This window comes from Desmodus rotundus, chromosome 7, assembly GCF_022682495.2.
Source record: "Desmodus rotundus isolate HL8 chromosome 7, HLdesRot8A.1, whole genome shotgun sequence".
NCBI lineage: Eukaryota > Metazoa > Chordata > Mammalia > Chiroptera > Phyllostomidae > Desmodus > Desmodus rotundus.
This window is the reverse complement of record NC_071393.1, coordinates 100,093,434-100,120,046: the sequence shown is the minus strand read 5'-3', so window position 1 is coordinate 100,120,046 and position 26,613 is coordinate 100,093,434. Positions and strand designations below refer to the sequence as shown.

Sequence of the window (26,613 nt, the reverse complement as noted above, 5' to 3'; positions counted from 1 at the left end):
CTGTAGGTTTTTAGAATTGATTTGTTTTTGTTTTAACCTAGGTAATAAAAAGTATGTATTTTTAATTTTAAGAGCCATTCTTTTAGTTCTTAGATATCTGCATTGTTTTCACATTTAGTTGAACAGGATGGGTTTGGGGCCAAACTTCAATTATATTTTGTGGTTAGCCTTTGGGGGCATCAGAGTGTTAGTTTTACTATATTTTCTACTCTTTTTTTAATTATGTGATTCATCACTGATCAGCAAAATGTTATATTAGCAGAACTTTTGATATTTTATAGTACATGAAATTGAATATTCTGTTTTAAAATGCAGGTCATTTCCTTTGCATTTTGATGAAAATTCATTTTTTGCTGGGGATAAAAAAGAAGCAAACAAACTAAAGGTAATTATTTTATACTTTAATTTTAGATATAAACTCTTAGGCAGGTATGAATATAAGCCCATGTTTTTATACTTAACAATAAATGTTGGTATACATCCTGAAATTATAAGAAAAATCACAGTCATAATGTTTCTTTTCCTCAAAACAACAGAAGTTCAAAGGTAGGTCCAACTTATGATCTAGTTTGTGTTATGTTCAAAATAACAACAACTGAAACCTGTGTGTCCCTGCACACTTTATATATGGCTTCCATACTGATGGTCTCAGGTAATGAAGAGAAGTTATCAATTAAAGGAAAGGGATCTGGAGCATGAGTGGAAGTATTTGTCTTCGGTTGAAGAGAATTCTGAAAATGGTTTTGGATGAATTAAAGGATCCTCTTTAAGGAGAGAGGGCACAGCATTGTTTTGTTTTTAGATTTAATTTATTTTTATTCTGTAGAAAGAGGGGAAGGGAAGGGAGAAAGACAGGGAGAGAAAGATCAATGTGCAAGAGAAACATCAGTCAGTTGGTTACCTTTCGCACACTCCCAACTGGGCACCTGGCCTGCAACCCAGGCATATACCCTCACTGGGAATTGAACTGGCGACCCTTCGGTTCATAGGCCACGCTCAATCCACTGAGCCACACCAGCCAGGGTGCGTTATTTTTTTTTCCATTCATCTTATTCAATGGCAATTAAAGGCATTTAGGAATGCCAGCATGTGGTTGTGGAAAGAACAGAGACCCACAAAATGGGGTTTGGTGTTTGCCTTGCCTCGCCTCTTTTTGTTTATTGATTTGTTTGTTTATATATTATTTAAAAATTTCAATTACAGATGACATTCAGTATTGCATTAGTTTATGTGTATAATTTGCCTTGCCTCTTAATAGAGGTGTAGCCTTAGGCAACAGCATCTTTGTGTCTCTTGCATTAAATTACTACAAATATAAAATAGTACTAGGAAGATTTTCTAAATGATTACTAATATGGAGAGCATGATTTTTGTCATTAAAGGGAGAGACAGCTCCTATCCTCAAGGGATTTCTAGCCTATTTGGGAACTCAAGTAAGATTATATTACTGTTCTTTGTTACAAAGCTATAGGTAAGTAGAGGCAGGTGGCCTTCAGGAACAATGGGCTTGATCTGATTTCATCAGAATATTTCATCTGATTTCAACAGTCTTCCTCTGTCTTATTCTTTGTTTCTTTCTGTAAGGGAAGAACCTGATTTTATGCAGCTTGCAAGCAAAATACTTTTTGCACTCAGTTTTTTGCTGTTAGATAATAGTTATTTTTGACCTCCCACCTACCTCCTACTTAAAGCATTCTTGCTAGAAATACATAACTCATTGCTTATATAACCTCCCAAACAGCTTCCAGGAACTTAGAAATGAGGGGGAAGATGCTGTAATAAGACTTTTTTTCCTCTTACTATTTTCAATATCTTCCTTATTTTTAGGATACTTGCTGTTTTATTGGAGAGTGTTTTGGCTTTTACTCTTTTTATATTGTGCAGATTAGAAATATTTCTCACAATGTTTTAATTTTATCAGAACTAAAACACTCAAGTTTGATGTGCTACTATGGCATTTAACAGATAATTTTTCTGAATTCTTTTACAAGAGTAAAAAAACAAGAAAACTTGTTAATATCAGTTTTTTTTCTAAAAAAAAGTAGTTTATGGTGAACACCATGGATTTGAACAGTTATTTATAAGCTCATTTAAAAATCTCATCTTGTCTCCTTTGTACTCTATCAGTGTTTGGTTAGAAATAGAAGACTTGCATGAAAGAGGATTGTTGAATGTTCAATTCAAATTAGAATATGATTTACTTAAAGGCTTATAAAACATTTGAAAATTGGAAGAGAATTATTTTTTGGTCAATTGGTTTCATTGAATATAAATCATAGTATATAACCACAGCATGTTTGATTATTCTCCCCACCGACCGTAATTTTAAGTGTTGATCTAAACTGTACATAAACACGGAGAATTTGTAAGTGATTTATATTCTGGTTATTTTAAGGATCATAAATTTTCCAATTGGACATAACTTTGGAATATACTCAGGGTATTGGACATTGATTTTTATTTGTAGAAGTCACAAGGATGTTTTCCTATTCTGAGCTAGTAAGTTTGTAGCTTATTCATTTGGTCCCAGCATAGTAAGTTCACTTGAGCACTTGTGCTTGGTTTTCATTTTGCACTGCTATTTTGGCTACGGTAAGAAACCATGCTTACTCTCTCTATGTGCCATACAAAGATTTACTCAAGAGCTGCTACATTCAAGTATTTGAATTAACAAACATAGATTCAAATACTGAATTTAGACAGTGTCTACAATAAGCACAATCTTTTATAACAGAGGCTTCCATCCTTTACAAGTATGAGTCTCTCTCTTTTTTATTTTTTTGGTTGGCGGGGGTAGGGGTGCAGAGCTTAAAACAACAGAAATTTATTCTCTCAATTCAGAGGCCAGAAGCCTGAAATCAAGGTGACAGCACACAGTAGGAGTCTCTTAAAGTCAAAAACTTTCAGGGTCTTTCCTCATGACAGTGTTATTTTAAATAGCTATTGATTGTGAAAATATAATTGCCAAAAAGCCACTATACTTTTAGTAATATTTTTATAGTAAAAATTGTGTTTTATTGATCATAACATTGCTATCATTTGGAAATTTATAACACATACATGTGAGCTGTTTTTTATTCTGTATATATACAATGCTTGTCTACAAATGGATTTCGTAGGCTCTTATAGCAACTATTAAGTCTTCCAGAGGTCAACACCTCATAAGATGGAACATTACTTTAGAGTAATTTTACTGCTCTGTTATAAGTGCTACAGTATGATTTTTCTTTAATTCAAAGTCAAAATGTAAGTTTAGAGAGAACCTCAAATCAAATCACCAAAATCATAAGAGTAGTATGAGTAATATTACTGGGTAAACATTTTTTAAAAAGTAGATTTAAAATTAGGATTATCTCTTACTGGGCTCAACCCAAAAGGTACAGAACCACAAGATATAGAATATTGATAACGTATGGTAATAACTAATAGTAGCAGTTTGGGCTTTATATTAACAGACAATTTGTATTAATAATGATAGAAGATCTGGGATCCTGTTAAAGATCTTTCACAAGTTACAGCTGTTTCGGAGTCTCAAGCTGAATGAAACATCTGGGGAAAGACTGAATTGAGTAAATTAGAGTGACCTGAGGTCTGCTTTGAATAGTGGGTTCCAATCTTTGCTGATTGATTCCCATTTTCGGATCTTTGGTCCTGTTCTCTTCTGCTTGAGTCTAGTATGTGATTTATTACATTAAAAAAACAGAGAGAACACTGAACACCATATACTCCCCCAGTAGTAGGTCAGTAGGTATAGATGTTAGATGGAACTAGATGTTCCATCTGAAATGTATGTCAAATTTCCTGCCTACAGTACTGTAAACTATTTCCAGTATAAGTCCAAGACGGAGGGAGTCACTTGGAGGATCAATTAATAATTACCTTTGGAGTAAATGAAGGATGTGTTCTTGGTTTCCCTTCTTTTTTCCTTATTAGTTAAGGACATATACTGCTTTTGGTGAGCTGGATGCCTGCTGCCCTGTTATAAACAATATAGTACCCTAATGTTCAAAGGTATATACATATCTATTAAGAGTATAAAAGCAAATAATTCAGAATGTTCAATTTTTCCCTGTAATAGTTTCTTTATAAAAGTTGGTGAAGAATACATGGATGTTCACTATATTCTATATATTTCTGAATAATAATAACAATAATATCTGATTTTCATCTCATTAATACCAGAAAGAGGGCTTTAATTTAACTATTATGTAGTCAAAGGTTTTTATTTTTTCTTTCCCTCTCTCCCTCCCTCTCTATTTTTCTGGGGCGGGGTTAATGAGGCCATCCAATCTCTGTCTCCCATCTCCCAATATTTACATAATAGTTAATAATAACTTCCAATAGAACACCTCATAGAAGGCACTCAGAAAATACAATTTTATCAAATTGCTTTTTAGGAGGAATTTCGACTGCATTTTAGAAATATTTCAAGAATCATGGATTGTGTTGGTTGTTTTAAATGTAGACTGTGGGGAAAGCTTCAGGTAAGCAAATCTATCTCAATTCTATTTTTCATTTATTCTTTGCACAAAGAATTTTCTGATTTTCCTTTTTTTAAATTTCTATTGTAGACTCAGGGTTTGGGTACTGCTCTGAAGATCTTGTTTTCTGAGAAACTGATAGCGAATATGCCAGAAAGTGGGCCCAGTTATGAATTCCATCTAACCAGACAAGAAATAGTATCATTATTTAATGCATTTGGAAGGTTAGTCTAAATATATTGAAATTGTTTCTGCTAGTCAAGTAAGTCTAATGCAACATGTATACTTTCGGATAAAACTAGGTAAGGAATATCCTTTATGGTAAAATTATCTCACTACAGAATTGTATGATCTTATGAACTACTGTAAGTATGTAGATACAGTCATTACATGATATTCTTTATTTTTACCTATTGACTTTTATAATCATGATTAATTTGCTCATTGGAGTTCAGTATTCATCTTCCTGAATTTGTATATTTTGTCTAATTATTTGAAAGTAGTTTTTTGCATTGCCCCAAATTTTTTAAAGATCCTGCAAAAACTCATGTTGTTTAATATAGATGTACATGTAAAACTTCTTTGTGAATTCATCGTTTTGTAAAAGGGTTAATAATTCTTTAAAAAATAATTTCATAAAAATGATGGGAAGATAAGCTTGAAAACAGGCCACTTACATTATAAAATTTAAGTATATATGCATTTTCTTCTGGCCTATCATATGTATGAGTGCAGAGATTTATAAAAGTCATTTCCGAAGGACTAACAATTATGATTTAATATTTTGGGTTTGACATAATATACCTTCAAAATTATTCTTTAGTACACAAAAGCTTGACAGTTATATTCATTGAGTACCCTGCTACATTTTTCATGGTGGAGAGCAGAGCTAAACTACACTTGAAATAATGAATAAACTTTACTTTTTGTAACAATTAGTGAAAACAACTTGATCACATGTTTACTATTCTCGATCTTTATAGTTCAAAAGCTTTGGTTCTTTGTATATTTACTAGATACGATATATCGATTAGTTTTCAGTACTCATATACTCATGCATATTTAAAATGTGTATTTAATGTTTATGTACTTTATACTTTAAATACTAAGCATATGAATATACTTAAAAATACTTAAAATACCTAAGTATTTTAACATCTTTATACTTGGTAGTTCTGTAGTTTAAAACTTTAATACTAAGTCATGAATACTTAAAGGTAACAAATTTATGGGGAATGTTATCTTAGCTTTACCACATCAAGTAAAGAACGAAAGTACATCAAAATAGATTAAATGATTTATGCACCTTTAAATTTGTTGAAATAAATTACTTAAAATTTTTTTCTGTGCTCTAAAAATACAAAGTTGAATACCTTAGAAAAGTTATCTAAGATAGTTTCTGAATGCAATTTTTTTTGGTTACAGAATTTCCACAAGTGTGAAAGAATTAGAAAACTTCAGGAACTTGTTACAAAATATTCATTAAAGAAAACGAGTTGACATATGCCTGTTTCTGGACAATGGAGGTCAAAGAGTAGGATTTTGTTCAAAGACATAGTAACAATGACAGTCTTAAGGCGAACATTTTATAAAGCTGCTTTTGTAAAAGGAGACATATTGTTTTAAGTAAATACTTTTTAATTGTGTTAAGTCTATGTATAATATTGTGAGTAAAAGTTATACTTTGGTAATGTGGCACAAATTTTGAAGTTTAATATTGAATAAAATCAGGATTATTAAATTCATATATGGTAAAAGTATATGATGTTTTAAGTCTCTCAAATTAGAATTTTATGTAAGATGTAATATAAATAAAACTAAACATTGTGACAAATGTTTAATAGAAAAATGCTAAGGAGGCTCATGAATAACCCATAATAACAGCCTAAAATTCTTCAATGCATTTAGAGTTAACTGATATAGTAAATAAAAATACAGAATGACCAGTTAAATTTGAATTTTAGATAAATAGTTTTTAATATAAGTATGTTGCATGCAATATTGGAGAAATATTTATACCAAAAAATTATTTCTTATTACAATTCAAATTTAACTGGTAGTCCTGTATCTTATCTGGCAACCCTAAAATACATCGGTATGAAAAAAAACATCACTTTTAGAATTACTATTTTGATTGGCTTGTTTTGGTTTGTAGAAAGATACAGTGACAATTGAAAGGCATAAGGGATTTCTGTACATTGTGAAAATTGAATAGATTTATATATTTATTCTCATAATATTTTACCTAATACCAAATAAAATTTGGGAGAAATTTTTATTTTTATATAATTTCAAATTTACAGAAAAGTTTCCAGGATAGTACAAAGAACTCTTTCACCCGGATTCACTGATCGTGACCTTTGAACCTTCCATACTTTAGTGTGTAATACTGAATAATTTATTAAAAATAATTTTTTCAGAAAAAATCTGGAACTATAATAGAATAAGGAATCATTTTGAATTTTAATCTAGTGTTCTTTTTGAGTTTTGTTGCGCTTTTACTGTTTGATTTGTAAACTCATAGTGTATATAACTTTTTGTTTTTTATATTCATTTCCTTTTTCTCCTTAAAACTAAACTGTAATTTTGGGAGGTTTCATTAGTGGAAGCTCTTCAAGGACAAAAATATTTGAAGGGGTTTAGGAATTTATATCACATGGTAATTGTAGGGGAAAAACTGTATACCTCAAAATTATGTGCCTCTTTATATGTCTTAGCAGGTTAATTATGTTGAGATGTCACATTATTAATAAAACAGGGTTTATTTATATAATGGTTTATAAGTACCATTTTACACTGCTGTATACTTTTTCTTTTCTTTGTCCTTAAGGCCTGGGATAGTGCCAAGCACATAGTGGATATCCAATAAATACTTGTTGGATGAATGTATGAATATGCATTCAGTATGTTTTAAATGAATAATGACAGAGCTAAGTATATCAATATGTGTTGTATTTTCCTTTCCCCCTCATTTGAATAGGGCAGGAAGAGAAAGACTTTAACCTACCAGTTAAGTCAATATTCTTGGAGACTCAAAGGACTATGAAATAAGCACCATATATGAAAGTTTATGGATTTAAATGATAATTTATCAGTATACCTCTCTCATGCCTCTACCCCTTTTTTTCAACAGCCAGGTTTTTTTGAAAGAATAATCTTATCTCCACTTTGTCACCTCCCACTTACCACTTAACTAAAATCTGGCTTTTGGCTCTGTAGTAGTTCTTAGCAATCTCTTCCTCTGAAGTCTAAAACCCTAGTTCTAAATCCACAGTTCAGTTCACAAGGCATTTCTTATTTGACTTTTTTCCTGCATTTGACACTGTTGACAGTTCTTTCTTTAAAAATCTTTTTTTTTAAACCCTTGATTTCCTTATATTTCTTCACTTAATCCTGGATGCCTCCTTTTTAGCTTCTTTTCATTTATGCCTTAAATGTTATTCCTCAGGCTTTCATTCTTGTTCCCTTAATCACCACCACTTCTCACTTTTGGGTAATTCCAATTCAATTTCTAAAATCTTATCTTTAGCCCAGACTTATCCATTCATCTGTCTACTACAAACCTTGCCTTGGTTGTCCTCCAGGATACCAGTGTGTGTTTCTTAAAAGAATCATTCTCTCCCAGATCTACTCTTATGCCTATGTTCGTTACTCTGGTTAAATTCAGAACCATTATCACCCAAATTCTCTAGGCTCACTCCTCTCCTCCATCTTCCTCCTATCCAATCAATGTCTAAGAGCTATGGATTTGATTTCCGTATCTCTGCTACATCACTGTCTTCCCATATTCTTTGCTCTTAACTAAAGAACTACCCTAACCTATCTGCTTATACCCAGCCTGTCTCCTCTGTTTTGCTCCACAATGCTACCAGAGTGGGTTTTCTAGAAGCACTCTAACAAGGTTCTCTGATGTGGTCTCCCAATCCCACTTCCCCCAGCCCCCATGTTCTGAGAAAATGGACTTAGAGTTCTTCCAATGCACCATGGTCAGTCCCCCACACCCTGGTGCATCCTGTTCACTTTGCATCAAGTGCCCAAGCTATCCTTCCCCACCTGGAAAATTTGTATGTATCTTTGCAGGCCCAGCTAAAGCATCATCTCTGTGAAATCGCCCTTGTTGCATCCAAGGAGGGCCATAAATAACTTCCTTTTTTTGTTACCACTGTAATTACAACCTACCTCTATTGTGTCACTTATTGTACTGTATTGTTTTTGTTTTTTTAAGCCTCCTTTACTAGAATGTGAGCTCCTTAAGGGCAGGAAAAGGAACTTTATCCATTTTTGCATTTCCACAACATAGTTTTCTGCATATGAACACTTACTAAATGTTTGTTGAATAAATTGCTTTTAAAACTATTTTATTAGAGGTCATAATTTCACTCCAAATATTATTTGCAGCAAGAGTCAGTAGACTCCCAAAGATTTGTGGACTTTACGACATCAGTAAACATCCTGAAACTGTATTCAAAATTGGTGTGGTTTTGGCAGGTTATGAAAAAGGGGTCATCATGGAAAAAATAGTAAGACCTTTTCTTTCAGGGGAAAAGGTAACATCAAGTGAGGAATTTCTTCAATAATCAAAGAAAAGCTGCCCAAGATTATGGGCCAGATAAATTTATTCCTATTTAAGATTCTAAGGGAATGGAGATAGATGTTATAAATTATTTTACACGAGGGTTTTTCTTAATATTTGAATAAACATGGACTAATATCATATTGTTATTTTAAAGTAAAGTGTATGACAGTTCCTATCAAATTAGTGTATAATACTAAGGGACATGATAACTAGGTGTAATTATAAACTCACAAACAGTAGACTATCATTTGTAATTCCTATTTTTTCTTTGGTAGCACGAGGGTTCTTATTATTATACAATAGGAACTCGTTTGGTATAGTTTGTTAAGAGAGATTAAGAAAACCAGACCTCCAAATAAAAGCACAAACACTTTTATTTTAACAGGAGTGTTTTGTTACAATTTAGTGAGACAACAAATAAATACATTCATTGGCCACAGCTATACTTTTACAACCAGTTTGAAACTGATTATATAGCTGGGAAACACTGTTAAACAATAAAAAGTCAGCTATGCATAAAAAAGCCACTAGCTGTAAATTACATCTTTCATAAAACTACAACCAGCTATAATGAGTGGTAAGAGTTTCAAAATTAATGGCCACCCAAATGAAATTATAAAAACAAGTACTGCTAATCACTGTAGAATTAATTACACACTTAAGCAATGAAACACACTGGTCTAATTAATAAACCAAAAAGGAAGGTGTGAAATTGTCATCATGTGCTTCAGTGCAGGATGAACAGGGAATCGGTAGCCCTTTGATTTTATAAACAATTCCTTTCAAGACCAAACTTAAAGTGCTCCTAGTGCTTTGGAATTTTCAAGCAAAAACTGGGCCAGAAGCTTATTTTTTGTTGTCTTTGGTGATGTATTGTGGGAGATGTGTATAGAGAGACAAATGTAAGAATTCAGGTATCCTAGTCTGTGATAAGAATGAGTTTAAAAATCTCAAATTTGGAAGAATCAACTAATGCAGCTGAAAGAACCAAGTTTTTTTATCTGAAATATTTTTTAAAAGTAGTCTTTGCTTATCTGGTCAAATATGAACATTATCTAAGGGAAACCTTACTAGAAAAAAATTTATTTGAACCCAAGGATTAAGAAAAACACAGATCTTTTCAGATAGCTCTAGATAATTAAATACCTAACATTAGGAAAATAAATAGTTGGCATTCTGAAAAGAAATCTATTAATTGAAGATGTAATCCTAATATTCTCAGGTGCATAATATACTATCATGTAAATACCAGGGTTAACTCTGTACTATCAATTTTTAAATAATTTGGTTATAATAAGAGACCTTGTAAATAAACCTAAGAAGCATAACTATAGATGTATGCTATAGTTAATCATTGTTTTATGATTAAAAAAAAGTTTCTTTGGCTGTGTACCAGCCTCCCAAAAGATGGAAAGCATTAAAATTTTCATTTATTCCTTGGGGTTTCACCTACCATTATACTTTTGTGAAGTTACTGCATCAATTATTAAAAAGTTGAAAGGTATTTTAAGGAAGAGGAAATAAAACATAACTTTCTAATCAAAGTAGGAGACAGAAAAAGACAGTTGTCTTAGTTCTAGTTCTGAAGGAAGAGATCAGCAGACAATTGTATAAAGTTAGGTGTCTTTAAGTATGTTGTGACAACTTCCCAATGGTGCCTATTCCCTTGGCATCTTGAGGTATTCAGCATCTCCTTCTTTCAATATAGACACTGGTAGAAAGTGCATTTTAAAATTCTCTATTACCTTAGACTACCATATATTTTTTTAGATTTGGGATAGGACATTCAAGATATTTTCAATATAATTGAAAAAGTATTCCAATATTGTTAACCACTGGTTTTATACTTACCTACTTAGTACCTTCATATCAGTTTACTTATTTATCTAGTGCTGGAATTAATTTAAATTAAATATAATTTGGCTTTGCCCATATACAAGATTAAAAATGTGAAAACTGAAGGAGGTCTCATGTCCTACTAAGTATTGCACTTGAGTTCACTGCAATTATGTATCATGATTTAATTTACCTGAGGACAATACTGATTTTTAGGTAAAATCAGCTATATCTTGTTTCAGCTAAATCAAATGCTTTTGAAAACGTAATCATGTTTTAACTTAGAATTGTATATTTTGTGAATAATTCTTAAATGCATCTGTAAACTTGTTTAGTCCCAACAAGTTTCTACCAAAATCTCCCTATGCAAAAGCCACTATTGTTTCTTGAAGAATCATGCTTAATCTACTATATATATATACACATATACATGTATATGTGTATACATATACATGTATATGTGTATATATATATTATCTTAGTCATACAAAATAACCACTTGACCAGTTCTACTCAAAGTAGCCACATAATTTTCACTGGTATACTTTCTCCTTGAAGACATAATTGTGGCTTTCCAAAGAACACTGCTCCTCATCACTGTTAAGGTTTACTATCCTTTAAAAAATGATTGAATAATTTCAGTTGGTATTATATGATCATGCTTAGAAGTATCTTCAATGATTACATATTTTTAGTATATTTTTTAAAAGAATAATACATTTTTATGCCTTAATTTATGCACTTTTCACACTAAAATTTTTATTGGGTAAGAATGCCATATAAAGTACACCACTGAATATACAGGCTTTGATTTTAATAGGAAAACCGCCTCCGAATTTGTCGAACAATGTATCCCAGGGTGAACACTGGAGTTAGGACTTTGGGGACTGCAGTGTACTCTTCAAAACAAAGATAAAAGTGCAAATATGCAAATATGCATTTGATGTTCCAAAGTCAAGATGTATGGAGGCCATCAAGTGCCGTAACATCTAATCTCTCGTTTCTCCCACTCCAAACGTTCCAGTTAACTTCATTTTACCATGAAGAGGTCAAAGTAATAGCCGTGTCCTCTGCTGAACACAGCCACATTTCCAGGTGTTGTTTTCAGTTGCAAACGATAATGGAATGTTTATGTAGATGGCATTTAAGCATGTTGAATATATACACTCATGAAAAACAATTGAAGAATCACAACTTAGTAATGCTGTCAGTTTTGTGGTGTTACATATAAGCCACGGTGATTGTTCAAATCTAAACTACTGCAAGTAAAGAGCAAAGGAGCAGTATCTGTCATAGGTCCATTCAGGTGGGGAGAGACTGTGTAACTGTTGCTGCCACACCCTGTCATGGTGCCATACCAGCCCAACCCTTGTGAATTTGGTAAACTGCAACAACAAAAAAAAGCCATAGGACTGGATCAGTATATAATAGGTCACATTGGTATTTTTTGTTTTTCAAAGAATTTTATAATACAGTTAGTATCAAATACTGAAATAACACAATGACTTTCTATAAAATTTAATGACTTTAATCTAATACCTTTGATTCTATATCATAAAAAAGAATGAATAAATGTCACAACTAGAACCTGATTACCAGGTAATAATAATAGTGCATATTATATACTAGGCTCTAAGACATTTGGCATACACAAGTAGAATTATGTATACTTACACATACTTGTTTAATCCTCAAAACAGTCCTACAGGTTCTATTATTCTACTGTACAGATGAAAAACAGGCTAAAAAATTGGGTTAAATAACTTGTCCAGATGAAGGGAGGATTATACAAAATGCTCTGTCAAGCTGAAAGCATTATGTAGGTGTGTATTAAGGCTTTCATTTTGCCCTGATACACAGCTAATGGTATGGATTTGCAATGATTTGGGAATAAGGAAGTGACAAAAAGATTTCCTATGGCATCTAACGTTCCCAAGAGTTTTATCTACAGTTTCTCTGTGGATTTTGTATAGCACTATAGATAAGGAAACATACAATCACAACAATATTTCTTCCTGCTTACCAATGATTGCCAACTTCGAACCAATGAGGGATCCTGGAATTAATTGGTACCATTTTACCCCCAAGGCTTAGAGTCCAATGAGAGGTCCTTATAGTACAGATCCTATCATGGGTTTAACATCTGCTCTAAGCTTCAACATTAAATGATTTTATTTATTGATATTTGTATCACCAAATCACCTTTTTCACATTTGGATTAAAGCTTAGGTTTGTTCTCTTTAATCTACTTCAGTATTAATTCAGTTCATATACCTTCCTTCTCTTGAACTTGCCAGTCTCGGCAGGTCATCATCACTATCGTATCGTCTTGGATTGTCAAAAAAGTAAGCTCTGGAACTATAACTGTGACTATTTATCATGCCAGCAGGTGCCTGTGGAAAAAAGTAGTAGATAGCATATGAAGATTTAGTTTTTTAAAACAATTTTTTACTTATTGATTCTAGAGAGGGGCAGGGGAGAGAGAGACGTCGCTTTGTTTGTCCACTTATTTTTGCATTCATCGGTTGATTCTTGTATGTGCCCTGACGGGGGATCAAACCTGCAACCTTGGTGCACCGGATGACACTCAAACCAAATGAGCTCACCAGACAGGGCCTGAAGATTTACTTTTCAACTACAACAGGAGGTTGGGATCTATTTTATAATGCTTTGCCAAAAATAGAAAATCAACATAAACGTACAATTATTTTTTTAAATAAGGAGAAGAGGCATTAGGGAATATTATATCTTACCAAATTCTGGTTTAATCTCTGTGCCCGGAAAAACAGTACCACTGACCATGCTGGCACATGTTCCCACAGAAAGAGGACCATTCCAAATACTATGTACTCTTCTCCAGTTACGTCTTGTATATGGGCCTGTAAATAGAGTATGGCAGAGCAATTTTGAAATCTGTTTTATGTATAATTAGTCACCCTCCACAATTAACTTGCTTCAGGTAGGGTAAGTTAAAATATATCGAATACAAACATAAAACTCAGATTTTTCATATTTGTGGTTTCTAATGTAGTGACATTTACCTAAAGGATATAAAATGCACTGATGTTAAGTAGAATAAAAAGCTGTTAAGTTTCGATGCATCAATATATGAAAATATTTTTAGAGATATAGAGTGATCTCATTTTTAGTCCACATAGCTGGAAGAGGGTTATAAAATAGACTACTGGTTCCAGATGCTCCACAGGCAAATAGCACCCAGAGTCACACCTTAGAGAATGGAATATGTAAGTTGCTCAGCTCTTCCACTTACAAACTCCATACTGAATTTGTTTCTACTCTACTAGATGTAGGGAGAGAGGGGTGGGAAAGAGACTGAAGAGAATCTGTCACATGTGAAAATTCCTTCTCTGTAGAAAGGTAACTAAAATTCTCATATAAGGGTATTCCAGGATTCCTTAAATTCAATACAAAGTTAAATTAATATAAATAAAAGATGTGACATGTAGTCTGTCAATATGCACTTTTAGGAAGGATGTGGAGAACGATGGAAGGTTAAATATGCATAGCTAGAGTACTGGGAATTACTATGGCAAACATCTGGCAACCAAGAACCGTGAATGCTCTCCCATTATCAAGACTGATAATGCCAGATTTTCAAACAAGTTATTATTTAAATATCTAAAAATGAACAAAATATTTAGGTTATATGTACTTCTTGGGCAAGAGAATTAATTTTATCCTAATAAATTAAAGACATACCCATATTCACTAGCTAATGACAGGCAATCAATTTATCCATAGATATTTAAATACAGTCCTTTTAAAAATTTGTAAAATATATTTATGACCAATAGATTTATGGCACTATTAGTATTATGTACAAAAAGGAAGACAAATGCTCCTTTGGGAGTTCTCTCTGAAGAATAATTTCAAGTGCCACATTAAATGAGGGTTTTTAAACATAGAATTTTAAGTATGGTTATTGATAGTAGTTAGAGATTCCATAAAAGTGTTTGTAAGTCACTTAAAATATTTTCCTACTTAAAGCTAACTGCATTATCCTATAGTTAGTCTGGCAATACATGGTAGGTACTTACCTTATCTGAAAGATTATCCCAGCCATAATTAAATGGACTTTCCAATGTATCCTGAGATATGGTGATCACCACCAAGTTATAACATGCTCTTGAAGAATACAGAAGAATGACTACAGAGCCTACAACGACAGTCTGGCACAGAGACATACCCTAAAAGAAATAAAAAATCATCATCATGGTACTCTACACATTTGTCATGATGAGCTATTCACCCACCTATAATATAGCCACCTTTGCAACACACTCCTAGAAAACACTGAATGAGTACCTATTGAAATAAACTCTATTATCTTGCTTTACAATTTCTACTATTAGAACCACTTGTGTTTAAACTACCCGTTAATACAAGTAAATTCTTTGCCAGCTTGCCCAATGGCATGTGGAGGAGGATTTTTTCCTGCCACAGTTACCACACTCCCTTAAGTAATATATAAATACACAAGTTGACAAAAGACCTGAGCTATGATTGATATTAATCAGAGAGGTAGTTCAGGCATAATGGGTAACGAATGGAGAATAGAAGAAGCATGAGCCCATTTGACATACTTAATTTCCAGTAAGATAGAAAATTAGAAATGTAGTTCCTGTGCTGTTTTCTTCATTCTATTATTCTATTAGTTCATGTTAATCCCCTATTGATACAATTTATACTGAAGACAAAATGATGTAGGTACCAAGTGTACTTTCAAATCCATAATACTAAGGCTTTTCACCAATTCCCCAAATATAGAGAGCCCTTTTACTTAGTGGTTCTCAACTGGAGTGTGTATATTGGAGAGGAGTGTGGTATCAACTTTTGGCAGGGATCTTACTTAACCTGGGGTCTGTATTTCAATACAATTGGTTTATTTTGTAATCTTATTTATCTTATGCATTTAAAAACATTATTCTGAGAAGTGACACAATTGCCAAAGATACACTGCAAAAACACCCAATTTGGTGTTTTGGGAGGTTGTGTTTTGGTTGTTACAATGATTACAGGACAATGATAGCATCTGGTGCCCAAGGGCCAGGGATACTAGATGAGTTTCATACTTTCCATTGTCCTCCTGGACATTCACAAAGATGAAAAACCTGTTTTTAATGGTCTGAGTCAAAACCTAATTCTGTTATAGTATACATACAAACAAATTTTATGTTTTCATAATTTAAACAGATGCCAACATTTTCAGAAACACATAAACATGTAAATTGAGGGAAATTTGTCTTTTGTTCAGAACTTTGTCAAGAATGGTAAAATATTTCAGAAAATCATGAAACCGCAGCAATGCTGTTTGTGGTACATAAGGCACCAATGCAATACACATGTAACAGTCTGCATTTGTAGCAGTTCCATTCAATTTCTATGTATAGATACAATCATCTGAGTACTACATTATGCCCCAAAATTTACATGTTAAAATATTTATTAATCACTTCTTTTATTTCCCCTTTCTATTACAATTGGGGTAATGACACTGAATTTTTGAGGTTAAGTGTGTAGGTAGGTTAAACATTCTATTAATTCAGGATAGAAACAGGTTATTAAAAATGTTTGTGATTAGAAGGTTGCAATGGGCTTGGTAGGATTAAGAACCGTTGTTATAAATAATTTCCTTATAAGACCACTGCATTTTAGAAGTGTAAGAAGAAAGAGAATTAAAAGATGAAAGATATCTTAAAAGATGTTGGATAGTAACAGAGTACCTTCTTTGAGCTAACCCACTACCATTAACAAAAAGTATGTGTGAAAGAACTAAAACCCTAGCAATATTAAATTTTTATAAATACAGGCTAACATTTTTATAATGTACATTTTTATTTTTGTGAATCCAAAAAATGTTAATAAAACTGCTAATCTAAAACCAATCCAGACTTAATTTTAAAAGTACATTACTAAAGAAAAGTCAGTTAACTTTAAGTTAGTAAGAAAACTTATGTTAGAACTTTAAGTTAGTAAGTTAGTAAGAAAAGTTAGAATATTCTAAGCATTACCATCCTTCAAAATAACCACAAGTTTACATAGTCACTGCTTTAAGAAAAAAAAATGCTAAAAAGACATCTTATGATATGAAACTCTGCTTATACTTATAAATACTGTAAAAACTTTAAAAACAGTTGTGAGAAAAGAGCAAAGAATCAGCAATACCAAAGCAATTAATAAAACAAAATTGCAGCCAAATTACATACATACAACAATAAAAGAAGCTCGTTGATTTAGAAAACAAAGTAAAATTCTTCCTGCAAAACAGAGAATTACAAAACAAAAAATAAGGACCCAGCAACATGGAAAGTGTCAGAAGTTAAAGAAAAGCTTCCTAAATGAATAGTCATAACAAACAATTCTCCTCAGGAGCAATCTTCAAGGAATAATTCTGTCTTCTTCCATCCCTGACATTAATATGCCATTAAAAAAAAATTCCACACTTGACAAGAGGAGTTACACTCATTCTAGTACACATATCATTAACACTTGTTTCTGTCATTAACTAGAGTTTAATATTTATTTACAGGTGTTTTTAGAATGCAGATAGACAGAAACCTCAACTGACCATTTTAGTTTTGACAAACTAAAACACCTGTGTAACCCATATCTCTACCAAAATAGAGAACATTACCATTATTCCAGAAAGTTCCCTCACACCCCTTCCCCAAAGTCCCAGACACAAATAATCTCCTGCTTTTGTTTTTACCACAACATAGTGCTGCCAGATTTAGAACTTCATATAAATGAAACCATAGAATATAAAATACTTAGTAGGTTTCATTCACTTAGCACAATGTTTTGAAATTCATCCATGTTGTTGGATTTATCAGTGGTTAGGTCTTTGTATTGCTGAGGTGAATAATTAGGGTGACTAACTCCTGGATCACTCAAGAGTTTTGTAGTTTTAGCTCTGAGAGTCCTACAACCAGAAAACTTTCTAGTCCTGGGCAAACCAGGACAGTTAATTACACTAATTCTGCTGTATAATTATGTGTTTGTTTATATGACAGTTTATCCATTCTAATGTTAATAACTTCTATGAACATTTTTATACAATTATTTTTGTGGATATGTTCCACTGTTTTTTTTTTTTTTTTTTTCAGTGCATACTTAAGAGTGGAACTGCTGGGTCATATGGTAGATACTGACATAAGTTCAGCTTGTAAGAAACTACCAGATTTCTCCAAAAATTGATGTACAATTTAATACTTCCAACTAAGTATTAGAGTTCCAGTTGCTCCACATCTTAGATAACATTTGGTGTTGTCACTCTTTTTAATTTTAGCCATGCTGGTGGATGTGTAGTAGTATCTCATTTTGGTTTTAATTTGCATTTCCTTGATGACTAATGATACTGTGTTTGTTGGCCATTTGTATACCTTCTTTGTGAAGAATCTATTCATATCTTTCACCACTTCTAAATTGGGTTGTCTTTTTATCATTGATTTGTATTTTTATGTATTGAGATCTCTATATAAGCTGCAAATGAGTCCCTTGTCAGATATATTTATATTGCAAATATTTTCTTGACATCTGTGGCTTGCCTTCGATGTTCTTAATCTTGAATTTTAATGAGGAATTTAAAATTTTAATTAATTCTAATGTACTCTTTTGTGATTATTTGCTATGACCTGTCTAAGAAATCTTTATCTAAACCCAAGATGTAAAGATATTTTCATCATTGCAGGAAGTTCTATTGGAAAGCACTATTTTAAAACTATTTAAGGTACTTTGCATGTCCATATAAATTTTAGAATCAGCTTGTCAACTTCTACTTTAAAACCTCTCTGCAGAATTATGATTTGGATTACACTGTATCTCTACATCATTTTAGGAAGACCTGACATCTTAATACTGCAACTTCCAATCCATGAACAATGGCTTCCTTGTCTTGGGTCTTTAATTTCTCTTAGCAATGTTTTAGTTTTCAGTATAGAGGTACTACCTGCTCTTTTTGGAAAATGTATTCCTAAGTACTTTATTCTTGATAATATTGTAAATGGAGCTATTTATTGAATCTCATTTTTAATTGATTGTAACTGTTATATATAAAAATACAATGTATTTTATATTTTGACCTTGTATCCTCAGATCTTAATTCACTTACTAGTTCTTGTAATTGTTTAGTAGAGTCCTTACGATATTCTACATAAACAATCATGTTATCTGCAATCAGAGACAGTTTTACTTCTTAATTTTAAACCTTCTGTTTCTTTTTTCTTTACTGGAATATTGAACAGAAATGGCAAGAGTGGGTATCTTTGCTTTGTTCCCAATCTTGGCAACAACACAATCAGTACTTCAACTATGACAGTAACTGTAGGTTTTTTAATAATTCTTTATTAGATTGAGGAACATTCCTCCTGTACCCTATTAGTTGAGTTTCATTGTTTTTTAATGATGAAAGATGCTGAATTTTGATAAATGTATATTCTACCTCTATTCAAATGATTATTTTTCTCCTTTGTTCTCCTAATGAAGTGAATTATGTTGATTGATTTTTAAAATGTTAAACCAATGTTGCACTCCTGGGAGGAATTCTTGGTTATCATGCATTATCCTTTTTATATGTTGCTTAAATTCTGTGTCTCTAAGTATAAGGGGTACCAGTTTGTACTTTTTACTTGTTTTGTAATATCTCTGTCAAGTTTTTGCACCACAGTAATGCTATTCTCATAAATAAAACATGTTAGCAACTGTCCTTCGTCTTCTACTTTCAAAAGAGTTTTTATATGTTGGTGTTATTTCTTCATTAAATATTTGAAAGAATTAATCAATGAAACCACATGGGTCTGGGTTTTTCTGAGGAAAATTTCTGATAACAAATTCATTTTTTAAAAATAAATAAAGGGCTATTCAGATTTGTGTTTTATCTTCTATCAACTTTGTTATTTTTAAAGAAATTTGTCTATTTCATCTAAATTGTCGAATTTACCCACAGAGTTGTTTATAGTATTCCCTCTTTTTTATTCTAATATCTCTAAGATCTATAGTGATAATCCCTCTTTCATTCATATTATTGGTAATTTGTGTTTTCGTTCTGCTTTGTCCTGTACATCAAGTTTATTATATATTCAAAGGATTCACTTTTGGCTTTAATTTCTCTATCGTTTATTTTCTGTTTCATTGATTTCTATTTTTTTTTATTATTTCAGTCCTTCTACTTACTTTGGGCATGCTTCTTTTTAAAACTTTTTCCTGATTTTATCTTTTTTCTTTTATAACAGAGCAATCAAAGTTATACTGTTCCTTTCAACCAGTATTTTAGCTGCATCCTACAAATTTTGGTATATTTTATTTCATTATCTTTCAGTTTGAAATATTTTATCATTTCCCTTGTGATTTCTCCTCTTCCCATGGGTTATTTGAAATTATGTTGTATAATTTCCAAATATTTGGACTGTTTTAGATGTCATAATAATATTGATATTTAATTCCACTGTGCCCAGAGATGACTCTCTGATTGTGATCTTTTAATTGTATTGATACTTGTCTTATGGTCCATTTATGGTTTACTTTGATGACCAATTCCATGATCAGTTGAAAGGAATGTGTATTCTCCATTTGAGAGTCATTTATCTCAGAGGTTGTTGACTGTTGTTCAGATTTTCTGTCTACTTATTCTTTTGTTTTATTGATTGCTGAAGATGGGCATTAAAATCTCTATGATGGTGGAGATTATTTTTTTCCTTTTATTTCTAACATTTGGTAAGGACTTCCTACCCCTTCATTTCTTACTATTTTGGCCTTGTACACATTTATGATTTTTATGTCTTCCTGATTACCTCTTTATGTTTGATAATATTTTTTGCTTTCTGACAAAAGGTACCTTTTTATACCTGGAAATACGCTTGTGTTGAAGTTTACTTTATCTGACATTGAAGTGCCTTATTCATAATCTCTGCTCTCACAGAATTTATAATTAATAGTTAGCAAATAAAACAAGATGGTTTCCAGTAATGATAACAGACATGGAGAAAATAATTAGAATGATCAAGAGCAAACACGGAGAAAAGAAGAGTTGTTTTGATAGAGTAGTCAGAGAAGGCTTCTCTGAGGAGGTGGCTTTTGAGCTGATACCTGAAATATGAGAAGAGAGCCACTCAAAATTCTAGATTCCATAGTCTATAAGGAGATCTTTGTTGGCAGTTGGTGCAAAGTCCGTGGGCAAAATGAATTAATCTTGTTTGAGGGACAGGAAAAAAAAAATGGTGTGGTTGAGGCAGAGGAGAGAAAAAGAAGCTATAGAAGAAAGATCCTAGGATAGGCAGATCCTATCAGCTATTGAAAGTCAAGGTATGGAGTTTATATTTCTTACTTATTAAGATGAGCAATCACTGGAGGATTTAAGTAAAAAAGCAATGTGACCTGATTCACTTATTACTAGTAAGCAATCAACTTGACCTACATCGTAAAAACAAAATGTATGTTCTTATGCTTACTGAATGCGTAGTACATTAGCTTCTACCTATTTACTGTCAACTTATATTTGTCTTTATATTTAAAGTGCATTCTGGAAGCCAGCATATAGATTGGTTTTGTTTATTTAGAAATCCATTTTGACAATCTCTACTTTTAAACAGAAGTATTTAGTCTGTTAACATTTAATGTAATGAATGGTATGTTTGCATTTAGATCTTACATTTTACTATTTGTTTTGTATTTCTCCTTCTTGTGTTTCATTATTGCTGTTGTTTGTTTGTTGTTTCTCTATCCATCATTTCCTGTATTCTCTCAGGTGAATTGAATACTTTTTAAAATTCCATTTTAATCTGTCTAGTGGACTTTTAACCACACTATTTTGTTTTGGTTTTTGCCTTAAGTGGTTGCTATAGCACAGCAGTACTTAAAGTGTGGTCCAGGGACTTTAATGATCAAAATCGATATGATTTTAAAATACTAAGATATTATTTGCATAGTACAGTCTTATTCTTTTTCAAATGTACAGCAGAGTTTTCCAGAGTCTACATGCTATATCATGATGTCCACACTCTGTATGCATGTGTATTCTTGTGTTTTCTATAATACTTAATATAATAAAATTATGGTATAAATATGTACATTTTCAGAGATTAACCTTGCTTGTTCTCTGTACTCTTATTGGGTTCTTGCTAGTTTTCTTGGATTATACCTGCCAAAACCTCAAATCATCCAATAAGTAGTTATTTTGAAAACCTAAAATTTTCCTTGTAACCTATATATAAATAACAAGAATGGGTATACCTTGTAGATTTGTGGTTTTAAAGAATTTTCTCCAAAAACTTTTAAAAATCTTAATTTGATATTAAACTCATCTTATAAATGAATCATATTTTACTCTAAGGGAGTGTTTTCATATTTAAGAACAGATTATTGCTTAGAAATAGGGAGTTATTGTTTAGTGGACACAGTTTCAGTATGAAATGATGAAAATAGTATAGAGATGGATAGTTGTGATGGCTGTACAACAATGTGAATGTATTTAATGCCACTGAGCTATCTATATACTTAAAAATGGTTAAAATGGTAACTTTTATGTTATGTATATTTTAGCACAATAAAAATATCTTTCTCAACACACAGCTCCCCTGTTTACCTTGAAGATGATGGGGAAGATGAAAGTGTTAGAATTCTCTGACTCAACAAAGAATCACCTCAAAGGACTGGATGAAACTGATTTCTTGTTTTATCAAATGAAATATAATGAAAACTATCTTTCAATGGGCTTTATAAATGTTAATAATTTACCTTTTGTGTCTTCTGCAACAGAACATTTGTAATAGCACTGTGGTCCAAGGATCATGTTGAGACCAATCATTCACAATTTAAAGCAAAGGAAATGAAGTTTTAAGTGTAGGTGTGGTGTTTTTATAACTTTCCAAAGTGGAAATAAAAAAGCCATTCAAGCATTTTACCAGCTAAGTTATTATACTGCATTGGTTATTAAAGTACAAAGAATAACTGAGAGACCAGTAAAGCCTTACATGGTTGACATTACCAAATACCTGGTGGATGGAAGGTCCATAAAAGAAATTATGGCACAGTTTCCAATAATATAAAAATTTACTGATTTAAAAATTTAACTGAAAATATAAAGAGTGACTTAATATCTTGTCTACTAAATTATATCTTTGCCTTATAGATAAATGAATCTGATGTAGTGGGACTAATTTTGTTTATATTCACCTGGTGTCAGTACCAACTAATCATTCAAGAAGATATTCTTTTATGTCAATGCCTGAGAGTTAAAACTGGTACTGAAATAGTCAAAGTTTTGAAAACTCCTCTGCTTGTTCATCCTGGGCTGTGTTAAAATTTTCACTAATGGTACAAAAGCAATGGTGGGTAAAACTTCTGGACCTTAGCATAAATCAAGACAGTGGCACCAAAGTGCACTGTATTCTTCACTACTATGCACTCGAAGTTAAAAAAGTCAGTTTCACATAAGAAGATACTTGATGTAAAAATATTTTTAAAATATCAACCCTAGGAGGATGTGTTTATTTAATACACTGTGTGATGAGATAAGATGTGCACTTAAAGCAATTCTGCTGCATACTGAAGTATACTGGTTGTCTTGAAGAAATGCACTAAAGTGACAAACTTGTAAGCTGACCTCGCCACTGTGTTTCATGGAATACCAGTTTTACTTAACAGCTAACTATGGCCGACAAACAATGGTTATTCACACTTGGTTACTGGTTACACATTTTAAAAAAAATAAATGAAATGAGCCTACCACTTTAAAGAAAACATCTGACAATATTTATTGCCAATGATGAAATATAAACTTTCAAGTGAAAAAAAGAATTTTTGAAAACTTTGTAAGCACTTGTATCCACTGTAAGACTGGCGGCATACCAAAACTTAAAAACACTTTTCTAATGAGATTACTGGTGAGATTAACAAATATCATTTTGGATATTGTCAATGGAATGAATCAACATTTCGAAGATCTGTGACCACTCTTTTCCAATGATCAATGCATGATGTCACAAAATCATTCAAAGTGCAAGACAGACCAATGAAGATTACAAAAAGTTAACTAATATTGTTTTAGATTCCACATGGCAACTAACCTTTAATAAACCTCCACTTCAGAGGTCTGATGTAGTATTAAAGAATATTCACAATTATCTAAAAAGCTATTAAAATTCTCCTTTATTTTCCAACTACATCTATGTGTGAGTATAGACTGTCTTTATATACTTCAACCTAAACAACGTATCACAACAGACTGAATGCAGAAGCGGACATGAAAATCCAGCTGTCTTCTACTGTCAGACATTAAAGAGGTTTTCAAAATGTAAAACAATGTTCATCTTCTCACTAGTTTATTTTTGCTTTGGAAAATATAACTGTTTTTCATAAAAACATTTTATTCATGTTGGCATATAATGGATTTATTATTGCTACTTTAATGAATAGTTTTAGAATTTCTTAAATTTTAGTTCTAAATATGTATATATTGGTAGATTCAATCTATATAAACAGAAGTTCTTTGGGGTCCTTAATAATTCTTGAGAGTATAATGGGGTCTTGAGACCAAAAGTTTGAGAACCACTGTCTAGGGATTATAATATATATTCTTAACTTTTCAGTCTAAGGAATATTTAACATTATATCACTTGATGTAAAATATAAAAACCTTGCAATCATACAGGTCCATTTACTCTCATCCTTTATACTACAGTTGTTTATTATACTACAGAATTATACATTATATCTACATATGTATGCCTTATAATTTTTGCTTTGCAGTTATATTTAAAGAAATTAAGAAATTATATTTACCCACATATTTACTATTTCTTGTGTTCCTCATTCCTTCCTGAAGAGCTGAAATTCAAGTGGCTTTTTTATTTCTCTTCAGTCTGTAGAATTTTCTGAGCATTTCTTACAGTACAGGTCTGCTGGTAACCAGCCTTCTTTGTTTTGTTTTATCAGAAGGTATTTTTATTTCTTCACCAATCTTGAAGAATATTTTCACTGGATATAGATTTCACAGTTGACAACATTTTTCTTTCAGCATTTTAAAGATTTGTTTCCATGTCTTCCGGCCTCCATTATTCTGATGAGAAGTGAGTATCATTTGAGTCAATGCCCCCTTATGCATGGGTCATTTTTCTTTGCTCTCAAGGTTTTCTTTTCTTTTTGGTTTTAAGCACTTTGATTATAATAAACCTAGGTGAGATTTTCTTTTTATTTATCCTGGTTGGGGTTGCTGAGCATCATGAAAACTTACATTTCTGTCTTTCATCAACACTGGAAAATTTAGGTCAGTATTCTTCAAATATTTTTTCCAACCATATTTTATCCCTCTTTTTCTTTGGGTTTTACAATTATACATGATTAGGCCTTGAGACTCTGTTCATTATATTATCATCTGCCCCTACTCTTCTCTGTTCTTCAGACTTAATACTTTCTACTGATTTAAATTCATTGACTCTTCTTTCATCTCCTATCTGCTAGGCCCAACTAGTGACTTGTAAGTTTTAAATACTGAATTTTTTAATTCTAGGATTTCTGTGTTTTTCATAGTTTCCATCTCTCTTGAAGTTTCCTATTTATTTATTCATCCAAGTATATTTTCCATTACATCCTTGAGTATATTATAAAATCTGTCTGATAAATCCAACATCTAGGTTATTTGGGGAGGATTGCCTCCAATGATTACTTTTGAATTTTGCTTTTTGATCATAAATCTGAATTAATTTTTTTCTGTTTCTTCATATATATAATGGATTGTGTTCTGGACATTGTGAGTGATATGTTTTAGAAAATCTGGATTCAGTTATCTTCCTTATAAAAGTTTTGATTTTCTTTCTCTGTCTTTTTTTAAGCATAAATTTGGCTAGGCTCAAATCCCAAACTGTTACCCATGCATGGAGAGCAGCTGAAATCTCAGTTCAATCCCTTTATCCATAACTGTGCTACTTAGAGTCTGTCCTGCACATGTGTACTTCAGGTATCAGTAAATGTGGGTAAATTTTGCATAGTTTATAATCAGAATTTGGGGTTTCTTCTATCTGGCTGTTTTCTTCCTAAGATTTCCCACTCACTTTCCATCTGTGGTAGTTACTTGAATTTTATCTTCTGAATTCTTCAAGCAAGTAAAACAGCAGGTTGCTCTTCAGGTTTTGGCTGTCCCATGGATGGGAACTCACCTCAGGCTAGAAGCTGTAAAAAACAGGAAACTCACTCAGTGTCATTTCCTTCTTCTAAGTGGTTGCTCTCCAGTGCCTTCAGTGTTTTTTATATTTTGTCCAGAATTTATCACTGCTACGTGGAAGGTTGGTCCAATAGAAGCTACTCAGTCATTACCAGAAGCAGATACCTGCACATATTTTTTGAAACCATATCAAAATGCTATTTCTATTTTGAAATTAAAATGGTAAACTAAGCATCAAAAATAAGAAAACAATACATACTGACAATTATAGAGCCTAAACAGTTTCAGAAATAGTTGAACATTTTTGTGCTGATAAATTATTTTTTTCATTAAAAAATACATGTCACCCTGGCTGGTGTGGCTCAGTGGATTGAGCACCAGCCTGTGAACTGAAAGGTCACTGGTTCGATTCCCAGTCAGGGCACATGCCTGGGTTGCGGGCTGGGTCCCCGGTTGGGGGCATGTGAGAGGCAATCGATCGATGTATCTCTTGCACATTGATGTTTCTCTCCCTCTCTTCCACCCTCCCTTCCCCCTCTCTAAAA

At 32.2% G+C, this 26,613-nt stretch overlaps 2 protein-coding genes across 2 annotated transcripts in view; one reads left to right on the top strand and one right to left on the bottom strand.

Annotated features, from left to right (window-relative positions):
• ERO1A (endoplasmic reticulum oxidoreductase 1 alpha) overlaps positions 1-6,226 on the top strand; it is a 38,721-nt gene extending 32,495 nt beyond the window's left edge. Inside the window, exons 13-16 of the mRNA XM_024567897.3 lie at positions 316-385; positions 4,398-4,484; positions 4,572-4,705; positions 5,907-6,226. Of these exons, the coding sequence (XP_024423665.2) occupies positions 316-385; positions 4,398-4,484; positions 4,572-4,705; positions 5,907-5,967 (352 nt within the window). The 3' untranslated portion in view covers positions 5,968-6,226. The remainder of the gene's footprint in view (positions 1-315; positions 386-4,397; positions 4,485-4,571; positions 4,706-5,906) is intronic.
• A 3,187-nt stretch (positions 6,227-9,413) lies between these two features.
• The window catches only part of GPR137C (G protein-coupled receptor 137C), a 45,447-nt gene continuing 28,247 nt past the window's right edge, over positions 9,414-26,613 (bottom strand). Inside the window, exons 4-7 of the mRNA XM_024567265.4 lie at positions 14,952-15,101; positions 13,647-13,772; positions 13,168-13,286; positions 9,414-12,278 (exon numbers count right to left, since the gene is read on the bottom strand). Coding sequence (XP_024423033.2) covers positions 12,101-12,278; positions 13,168-13,286; positions 13,647-13,772; positions 14,952-15,101 — 573 coding nt within the window. The 3' untranslated portion in view covers positions 9,414-12,100. The remainder of the gene's footprint in view (positions 12,279-13,167; positions 13,287-13,646; positions 13,773-14,951; positions 15,102-26,613) is intronic.